Consider the following 10896-nt stretch of genomic DNA (forward strand, 5'->3'; position numbering starts at 1 on the left):
AAGCTAAGAAAGAAGATAGAGGGGGGTGAATGGTGAGAGAACAAGACTAGGACAAAATGTAAAATAAGTCATGGAGGCAAACAAAACTAGGAGGAAATGTGAGTATGTTTCAGAAATGACAAAATGTACAAAGAGGAAAGAAAGAAATATGATGTAATCAGATGTAGCTGTCTTTATTTGAAATGCTAATATCCAATTAAAAGGTTTTATCAGAGGGCATTGCAGGTTCATTGTCAAAAGAAATTAGTGTAACAATCCACAGTATAATTACACTATTCATACACTTTCTTTTAAATTACAACCACAAACATCAGTATATGTTGTTTTAATTGTATGTCACATAGTACAAAGTAGTGGTTAATACTAATGTGGAGAGAAAATAATAGAATTGTTTTAATGAAAAAATCAGAACTTAATTATTTTTTGATTTTTCAGGCTGCATTTACAAGTCCAAGTCTTTTAGGATATGGCTCTACCAAATCCCCCCTCTACAACTGTCCTTATTCCCCCGAAATAGCTCAAGCTCAGTCAGATTTGACTGGGAGCATCTGTATTCTTTTCCTTTTTAGGTCTGCACTTCAGTCTGATTTATAATCCTAAAACCTTTCCTTCATACCTCTGGCTCTATATGCTCAGGGTAGTTATTCTACTATAAAGTTATCAGATTAACAAGAATATCATGTACTTTTAACTAAATAATTTCATGTTTCAAACAAAAACGTGATACAATCATGTTGGATAAACAAGAAATTCAACAACTTCATGTTTATGAAATTTAGTCATGTTGAGATAACATGGTTCATTATAGTCAGACTGATATAGTGCTGAAGCCGAGTGAGATCACAAAACATCACGCGAGTTCACGCGAGACAATCGTTTTTATCTCAACTTGAATAACAAGTTGAGATAATGTGATTCAATTTAGTCAGATTCATTTCCCTCTGAAGAGGGTCTAGCGAGATCAACTTAATAAGTAGTGTGAAGGTATCACTGTAACATAAGTTGGTTTCTCCAGCGTGCTGTGGTGGCGCAGGGGTTTAGCACACTGAAGGTTTGGAGGCCTTAGTCCTCGACGCAGACGTTGCTGGTTTGACTCCCGGTCCTGGCAACCTTTGCCATGTCCTCCTACTGTCTCAAAAAAAAAAAAAGTACGAACCACTAGCACCACAAAAACTCTTTGGAGGAAAAAATAAATTGGTTTCAACTAAATTGTCATTAATCTCAGTCAAGTAAATTATTTGGTCCAAAGCATTGCAAATTAGTTGGGCTGGCTATTTTAAATTACATTGGGTCCAACTACAGTAAATGAGTTGAATCAATCTTAATAAATCAAATTGATTTCTTAAATTCATTTGCTTTAAATTGGAATAACCATAATAACATAAGTTGAGCCAACTCATGTTATTTAAATTAGAATAACCATAAATATATTAAGTTGAGCCAACAGTTTGATGTAGAATCAACCATAGAATAACAGTAATAACATAAGTTGAGTCAACACAATTGCTTTACATTGGAATAACCTTAATAAATTAAGTTGACCTAACACATTTGCTTTACATAGGAGTAACAGAATTACATGGTGCTTCATCCAAAGAGGAATAACTCTATTCCAGTTGATGAAAATGCTTAGCTTTGATCCCATCTGACCAAAATAAATATATATATATAAAAAAAGAAGCTTTGAACAGCTTTCTCACAGCATTATGCTGCCTGCCATTACTCGGATCACTTTATAGAGGGTATGCTCAGGACCAATTTAAGTTTTCAGGCGATGGATTGAACAGAGCTCTGTTAGGCGTAAAATGACAAACAGCACCATCTTGTGACAAATTTCAGAAATTGCAATTCGCAAACGACATTTTTCAGGTAATGGTCTCGTGTTTGACTTTTTAAATTTTTTAAATAATTCAGACATGTGACCTTATTAACATAAGAACAGATGCGTTTCTTCCCAATAATGTTCACAAAAATATAAAGTGCGACGGGAGAAAGAACAAACGCGGAACTAGCCAAAAATGTGTACGTTTATTAAAATGCATGCTTTCATTCTCGATAAAGGATACAAACATAAATGTTTCGCTAATCTTACCCCTTATTTATGTATCTTGAACAGCAGCTCGTGTATGCAATCTAACCCTATTTAGAGCGAAGCAGCTTGCTCTACAGACGGGGAGGTCCCTGTACAATTTATGAAACCCTCCTCTATAAACATCAAACTACCAACTTCTTTCTGGTCTACATTGGGTCTCTCGGCTCTCAGCCGTTTAGTTTTTACACATAAAAGCCGCAGAGGATCACAGTGTGGTGAGTTTTCCTCACTATATTTCTCAAGCTATTTCCCATCAAGTGCAGATGTCTCATAATGATGTTTTGATCGTCCATTTGTGAAATCACGCAGAAACTGTCTGGATAAATTTTATATATTCATGCTTAGAGGTGGGTCATAGGAACAGGAAAAGCACTTTAAACTTTGGTGTGGATTTGATCCAATTTATTGCAGTTTGTTAAACAAGAAGCCTGGGAAGAGTTCTGACTTTTTCTGCATTTTTGTCTGTCTTTCACTCTTTTTTTAAACTTTGGAACATAACTTGTTCCAAAGCTCATGCAGGCAGTCCATAACATATTTTTTTTCACTTTCCACTCTCTACTTAGCATGTTTCTGATTTGACAACATGGGGCTGATCCTGTCAGGATATCTGTCAGCCAAAGAGAACTCTAGTGCACCTCTCTCCAGTGTCACTCTTGCTCTGTTTTTTTTTACCCTCGTACTGATGGCCATCGGGGTAAAACAGAGCCACAGATTTTTCTTCTCCTATCACCATGACTCCCACTTGGAAAACACAAAGTTCCCTAGTGCTCCAGGCCCCAGTCCTTGGCCCCTTGTGGGCAATTTGCTCCAGGTGGGGGACCAGATGCATCTCTCACTAACTCGCCTGGGTCTGCAGTACGGTGATGTCTTTAAGGTGAGTTTGTGTCTGGATTCTAATTTATTATGACATTATTTGCACTCATCACATCCACGAATTCTAAAAATAATTTGAGCCTTTTGTGATATATTTCAATAATTCTTATTCCAGGTTGAACCGACAATACAATGTCAAAGAATTGGGTGTGCATGTTGGATTTGTTAGTTCTGTTGTAATTCAGAGTGGGTTTGTTTTAATACTGATTGGGTTCCTTTACAACCCTCTGAGTAAATACATGTAAATTAGCACGAGGGTCAAAGAACTTGAAGGTACCATGCATCGGTACCTCTGACAGCAAAGCAGACTCGCCAGCATCATGTCCTTATCACCATGCCTAACAGCTGGTAAAGTTTACACAGGTTTGACAGCCTCGCCTTGATTCCTGCGAACAACTTATTGTCACAATGGATAAACAGTTACATTTTGGCTTGTTTGATCTTGAGACTACCAGAGCATGAGTTTGTATTTCACTTTTTGAAGGTAAGCTTTAGCAGCTTGAAATCTATATCGATTTGAACAGTTTGAACAGTTTGAATAGTGACACTAATGTTATTTGTGATGGGCTTCAGACTTGGTGGTTCATTGATTCATTCTAACAAGTTTCTTTCCATCTAAGGGCTAAGCTTTGAGTCAGATGGCTGCTGGTCTTGAGGTCTTGGGTTAGGAGGTCTTGACTACGTCTTTCGTGGCATGTAAATCTAGATTTAAATTGTGTCACAGAGAGTAAACAGAATAAAAACATGCTTTATCTATGGCATTGTTCATTAAAATGGCACATTTGTGATGTATTAAAATTAAATACAATAGGTACACTTAATTACATTGTATTAGTGATTAGGTATTACATTCAGCAAGAACTTTTACTTTTAATACTTAAGTATTTTTAAAAGCCAGTACTTTTTTACTTTTACTTAAGTACAAATGTCAATGTGGTACTTTCACTTTTACTAGAGTGCATTTTTGTTTGTTTGTTTGTACTTTTACTTAAGCACATTGTTTGAGTACTTTCTCAAACTGGTGTCTTTGCATCAGATGCGTTTCGGCTCTTTGACAGTGGTCATCCTTAGTGGGTACTCCACCATCAGGCAGGCACTGGTTCGTCAGGGAGAAGATTTTGCTGGACGACCTGAACTTTTCACTTTCTCCGCCGTGGCTGATGGGACCAGCATGACCTTCAGTGAAAAGTATGGACCAGTGTGGCTGCTCCATAAGAAGCTGTGCAAAACTGCCCTAAGGTCCTTCTCCCAAGCCGAGCCGAGGGGATCAGGGGCCACTTGCCTCCTGGAGGAGCAGGTGTGCACTGAGGCTGCTGAGATGGTGACGGTGATTCGGGAAGAAGCTGCAAAGAACCACAAGACGATGGGTATAGATCCCGCAATAGCCTTAGTAACCTCAGTGGCAAATGTGGTGTGTGCCCTGTGTTTTGGGAGAAGGTACGACCACAATGACAAGGAGTTTCTCACCATTGTGAACATCAACAACGAGGTACTGAAACTTTTTGGAGCAGGGAATTTGGCTGACTTCTTCCCAGTGTTTCGTTACTTTCCCAGTCCGTCTTTGAGAAAAATGGTCCAGTGCATTCAGAGGATGAACAGATTTATGAAGCGAAGAATTGAGGAACACCTCAACACCTTTGACAAGGTAAAGAAACCTGCTAACTACATGAAAATAAGAAATCTATTGTAAAATAATGAAAAGGGGAAAAGAGTTCACATCTGCTAAAATATTCACAAATTCTGACTAGATTAGTGTCTTGAAATTTATGCACTTTACAGTGTGATTACTCCCATCTTTACTTCATCTTGTTTACAAGCAACATGTACTGTATGCAGTCCAACGTACGTTTAGGCATTGCATGTGTGTATGTCTTGTTTCCTTTAGATTATGCCACTTATTTGCATCCCAATCTTTTCATCTGCCATTGGACACATACGGCACCAGTCACTGTAGCCAAGAAATAACAAACAAGTCCCCTGGGATGAACTATTGTTCTTGTGCAGAGTGCCTAAAATGTCCGCAGACACTCTAATTAGGAATTACCAACCTAGTGGAAGACACGCGTCCCAATATGACTGATTACCATTTTGTCCCTAATTAATTCATTCAAAATTCAGTCCTAATTTTCTACATAATCACCAGATTGATTCCCCTCACTCCTTGTTATAATAACGATGACAATCTCAGGATGTCATGCCATGAAAGTCTCTGTCATGTATTGTGCGTGTGGTTGCAGAACTGCATCCGGGACATCACAGATGCTCTGATCGCACTTTGTGAAGACAGGGAAGAGAACAGGGACACATCTCTGCTTACCAACTCTCAGATCATCCACACCGTCATAGACATCTTTGGTGCAGGTTAGATGAACCAGCATAGTGACGCCAATGGCATTACTGCATAAAAAGACGACCTCTTTTTTACGCAGCTGTGCATTTTGTGCTCTCCAAAAGGTTTTGACACCATCATTGCTGGATTACAGTGGAGCCTCTTGTACCTCATCAAGTTTCCAGACATCCAGGACAAAGTACAGCAGGAGATAGGTATTGTTTTATGTCTTGATAGGACAAATATCGAGATCTAAATTACTGAGGTGTGTTTGTGATGAAAACTGAAACCCTAACTGCCTTGGTCAGTGTGACCGCAGCCTATGAAAACAGAAAGAATGTACGGTATGCTAATAGCGTGAGCCTGTCTGTTCTCATGAATGAGTCAGGGTTTTACTGTCCAAAAATAGCAGGTTGCTCATTAATGAATCCAAGTAGCACATCACTAATGAGCCTGAGTTTGTGTCTGTTGGTTTATTACGGAGACAAAAATCTAACTGTAATAGTTCCTAATAATAGTGATCTGGAACATATTGAGCAATATCAAATTTAGCCCCAAAGGAACATCAAACATTTACCACGCAGATGAAAATACAACATTCAGGGGAAAAAAAAGTTTTAGAATGTTCATGGAAGTAGCAGGAAATTTGTGAACTTTGAAGAAAGTCAAAGCAAAACAGCTGCAATAAAAAGTCAACTGGTCTTTGAGAAACTCACAAAAGCTCAGACCAAGTTTTGCTGACACCGGAGTTACTTTTGATGCAGATTGACTGAACCGGTGCCGAATGTCCTGAGGCACGTCACATTTTCACAGTGAGAGGAAGGGAGGGGGGTGGTGCTAGGAGGTGACAGGATGAATCAGAACAGTACAGGGGTTGGAGAGTTCAAGAGAGACACAAAGGCAGTTACACGCAAGGCTCTGGACAATCATAATTTACCATTTTTCCTTAACTAAAATATTGGAGGGAATGGGCTGAAAGACTGCTCTTTGTAAGGATGGACTGCAGTTGAACTAGACACCTTATTCGCAAAAACAGGATTATTTGGAATGAAAAAAAGATATGAAGTGAAAACAAGTCCTTAGTCTTATAATCTTCAGTCAACTGCAAAGTAGTCATTAAACTTTCATAGATTTGTTGGAATTTCATGTGATGAGCCGACACAATGTTTGAAGTGGGGCTAGATTATAAACAATATCCAAATCTTTGAACATTTTAGAGAGTACTATCATCTGAGAATGGACACAATAAGGCAGCAGGACATCTCAGGTGTGATTATCTGTCGATGTGAAAACTCAGTATCTCGCACTGTGCACATCTTGCAGTAATGTAAACATGGAGAGAAGAACAGAGAAAAATTAATAGTTGAGTGAAAGCTGGAGAAGTCCAGTTCGCCACAGGCAGGGAGGAAAACTAAGACTGCACATCACCCAACAAGTCATCTCCACAGACACTTGGTGTTAGCAGCACCATGCTGTGGGGAGGCTTTGCTAGACCACAAACAGGGAATCTGATCAGTGTGTGTAATACTGGGTAATCCTGGAAGAAAACCTGTTAGCCTGCAAAAGACTTCAGACTGAGGCAGAGAAGGAAAAATCCCTAACCATACAGAAACTATACAACTTTTTGATTAAAGTATATTCATGTGTTAGAATAACCCAATTAAATTGTATATTTAAGTCTAATTCAGTTTTTATGATGATATTTAAACATTGGTTCTCAAAGCTTTGATTCAATGTACTTCAGCTATTTAACTAAGACATGTGACAATCATATCAGTTTTCAGATGCTCAGTGTTGGTAGAGACATACCCCCTGTAGTCTCGCAGCTGTACTGATAACAAAAGCTAGCTATGCAAAGTAATTCCTCAGGTGCATTAAATTAATCTCATCAGTTTCATTTTTGTTTGAACATTTTAGAATTTCTACAACTTTACTATTAGTTGGTCTGTTGCTTAAAATCCCAATGCATAAACTAAATGATGTGTTTGTAATGTGGCCAAAAGGATCAAGGGATACTAAGACTTTAGGAAGACATTAAATGTTTTCAAAAATAGTTACAAGTCTATTAAATAAAAAAAATAAAACAGAAAATAAAGATGGTACAATAAGATCTTAGTTTACTGTAAATTTTTAGTTGGATCTGTTGTTTCTTCTTTTAAGATGAACACATTGGCTCAGCCAGACTTCCCAAGTTTTCAGACAAGCCCAACATGCCCTTCACTGAAGCATTCATATTCGAGGTGTTTCGTCACTCTTCCTTTGTTCCTTTCACCATCCCTCACTGGTAAGACTTGAGCTTTGGCTGCAGTTTATTTTGGTTTAGCATAAATATCGTCGGAACCTTTCATATGTTCCTTTATTTTCAGCACCACCAGAGACACCATCCTGAATGGATATTTCATCCCAAAGGACACGTGTGTCTTCATTAACCAGTATCACGTCAATCATGATGTGTGAGTTGTCACAAACATTGACACTGATTGATGGTTTAAACATGGTTTATACCAGATCAGGTATGTGTTGTCTTTTGGGATATTTCTTATTAAGCTTTGCATATTAAGCAACAAAACTCAGACTCCAACCAGACTGGATGGACAGTGTTTGTGAAAAAATTTTCAAGCCTTGGTATAGACTCAGTCACCTTTATGTCTGGACTTTGACTAGACCATTCCTACTTTGATCTAAACCATTCCACTGAAAGGCTGAACTTTGTGGTTGTGTGATACTGCAAAACGTGGAAAAGTTTGAATGCAATAAATAATTTTGTAAACTGTAGAACTCTCGTTGTTTTTCATTTTGAACTAGGGATCTTTGGGGTGATCCAGAGAAATTCCGGCCACAGCGCTTCTGGGGCCCGTCTGGACAATTAAACAAGGAGTTGACAGAGAAGGTTCTCATCTTTGGCCTGGGGAAGAGGCGCTGTCTTGGGGATGGATTTGCACGTTTGGAGATGTTTGTGTTTCTCACCACGCTGCTCCACGGTTTGCGGATTGAAAATGTTCCTGGACAGGAGCTGGATCTCAGCACAGACTTTGGTCTGACCATGAAACCACGTCCGTACAGGATTACAGTCTCCCCCAGATTATAGACACTCTGGACATCACAAGTCCACAGAGACGGTGGCTCTGTCCTTACTGTTCACAGACTGGAGTTTCTTTTTAGTTGAAAAAACCTAAAAAGGAGCACTTTCTCTATTAAACACACCATTTTGTTTTTTTAGATGTTTTGGTCAAGCAAACTGCATTGGTATATGTTGAAAAAGTTCCAGTACTTAAAGTCCATCTAAATAAAAAAGAATAGAAGAAGTTCCTCATTAAAAGCCTTTACATGAACTTATTATTTACAGTTAAACACTGGGGGAGAGGAGGGAACCATTTTGCAGAGCGGTGATTGGTGCTTCAAGCCTGAAACTGTGTTCAGCCAAGGTTCATCCCCCTTCTCTTTGTCCTTCCTCAGCTTTTAAACTGCTGTAATTCTCTCACCTACGTCATGTCTCTGGCTCCTCTTCCACTTATTGTTGCTTTACGTCATACACATGAACTAGTTTATCTTCTCTTATAGTTACAATCTATTGTTTAAATATTACTGTCCTGAACCTTTTTCCAAGCCATCTCTCTCTCGCTTGACCTCCCACATTCTTAAATTACTAACAGTCTCAGTCAACTATAAAGATGGCAATGAAATGTGAAATTAGGCAAGTTAGTATCAATAAACTAGACTCACAGAAGCCCGCCGGTACATGTCTGAGTAAGGGCCAAGCAGGGCAGAATTATCCTTAAAAGGAAAATGTTGATGTTTTTCTTTTTTTTTTTCCCCTTATTCTCCTTGGAGGAGAATGCATTTCACCGGCACATACTTCTGTCAACCACTGAATGAGCTGTTTCATGGGGATTGATGATGATGAGTTGTATCTGTAATCACTTCTGTGTTGACAGTCACAGAAATTTGTAGCTCAATAGTTTGATTTCCATTAGTTTATGTAACAATTATAAATGTTTAGTGACTTGTAACACACTTGTGCATTTTATGACCATTGCATTCATCTGGGTTCGCTTGTTCTCGGTTTGACTGTCTGCATTTTACGTTTTAAGAGTTAACAGAGCACTAATAAAAACATCACATGTGATAGGCAGGGTTGATAACTAAAATCATGTTTAAGAATATTTTTGAAATAAAGAAAATGCACTTTTCTCATAATCTGTGACTTATTTGTCTTAATTAAATAACAGTATGGGGCAGTAAAGCTGGTCTAGCTAATGGTAAGATGTGTGCAGCTGAACACGGGGAAATCCTGGAAGAAAAAGTTGCAAAAACTTGGAACTGTTTTCCAGGGGTGTAAATTAAACATTTTGCTGGTGAGAAATTTTTTACAGGCCACTCAGACATTTCACCAGCCACTGTTTTATTTTCCTATCAATTACAAACACCACAAGTGCAATCAAATTATAGAAAATGTATGATTTATACTTAACTTTATGAATACCGATTTACTGACAATAAGTTTACCATACAGATTAACATATAGAGAAAAATTAGATTTAATATATAGTTTTTGCTAATTTATGATAGCGTAGGGCTGCCAGATATGGACAGTAAATGCATCAGTCTGGACTCCAGACGGCCAGTCCTCCCCTGGACAGATGTTCAAACTGAATACAGCTTTTTTTTTTTTCTTTTCTTTTTTTTTTCTTTTCTGTTCAAATTGTCAGCAGTTAGCTGAAACGCACAGTGGCGGGTGCGTTGCTCCAATTTATACACCACTTCTTGTTTGTACCCGCATTAGGCCAGTGGCGGGTGTTAATTTCCACCCTTTCCAGGTCCAGTTAAAGTTCAAACACATAAGTCTAATTGAGAATTTGCAAAAAAAAAAAAAAAAAAAAAAAAAAAAAAAAAAAGACTCAAAAATGATATTTATATACACTCTCCATCCAATCTGACTGAGTTTGAGCTTGTTTGAATATGTCCCAAAGGATGTACTTATGATGTTTGTACAAAATAATAAGTTAGTGTGGCTGAAACACTACAGGGACTACAGATGGAAACTAGCCTTCGTGGCACTCCTTTGTGTTAGTCTACCAAATAAAATACCAAAATAAAAAAATACTGAAGTTTGTGTGTGTAATATGACACAATTTTAAAAAGTTGGTGCTTTTGTAAGACACTGCAGTTACAGAACAATCCTCCATTTTTCTTTGTCTTATTTCTGTGCAGCAGCAAAGTGGTTTAATCAGCAAAGCAAACTATGAAGACCTAAGGCGCTGCTAGCCCTTTCATCAATCATGTACCCCCTCCATCTGCTCTCTGGTCCTCACTGCAGGCTTTGTCCTTCACTTTGCTCTAGCCGACTGACTCACAGTGCAATTTAAACTCATCAAGAATAACAAATGAAGGCCAGCGTGTGTTGATTGGCCACTGATCCAAAGCAGCCAATAAAACGGAGCACGCAATGTTAGAAAAAATGCCTCTGTGCTGTGATACAAAAAGAACCACTTGTCGGATGTACATCATAGATTAGGAGAGCGTGACATTTAAGACTGGGCCCAGCTACAGGTAAAAAAAGAGAAGAAAAACTACTAAAATGACTCCAGCAATTTATTTTGAT

At 38.3% G+C, this 10896-nt stretch overlaps 1 protein-coding gene across 1 annotated transcript; it reads left to right on the top strand.

The window, feature by feature from the left end:
* The first annotated feature begins 2238 nt into the window (after nt 1-2238).
* LOC122827883 (cytochrome P450 1A1) lies at nt 2239-9488 on the top strand. The gene is made up of 8 exons (XM_044110974.1): nt 2239-2307; nt 2656-2966; nt 4002-4610; nt 5203-5326; nt 5420-5509; nt 7455-7578; nt 7661-7747; nt 8100-9488. The coding sequence occupies exons 2-8, from the start codon at nt 2676-2678 to the stop codon at nt 8380-8382; spliced, it is 1608 nt and encodes a 535-aa protein (XP_043966909.1). The 5' UTR covers nt 2239-2307; nt 2656-2675; the 3' UTR covers nt 8383-9488.
* Nucleotides 9489-10896: the final 1408 nt, after the last annotated feature.

The sequence above is a fragment of the Gambusia affinis genome, linkage group LG03, assembly GCF_019740435.1.
Source record: "Gambusia affinis linkage group LG03, SWU_Gaff_1.0, whole genome shotgun sequence".
Taxonomy (NCBI): Eukaryota; Metazoa; Chordata; class Actinopteri; order Cyprinodontiformes; family Poeciliidae; genus Gambusia; species Gambusia affinis.

What these genes read in the sequence shown, in the direction of transcription:
- LOC122827883 (XM_044110974.1), top strand. Translation starts at nt 2,676, where the DNA reads ATGGGGCTGATCCTGTCAGGATATCTGTCAGCCAAAGAGAACTCTAGT. An exon ending in ACCTCAACACCTTTGACAAG is followed by an intron (nt 4,611 to 5,202) that starts GTAAAGAAACCT and finishes GTGTGGTTGCAG; the next exon opens with AACTGCATCCGGGACATCAC. An exon ending in CATAGACATCTTTGGTGCAG is followed by an intron (nt 5,327 to 5,419) that starts GTTAGATGAACC and finishes GCTCTCCAAAAG; the next exon opens with GTTTTGACACCATCATTGCT.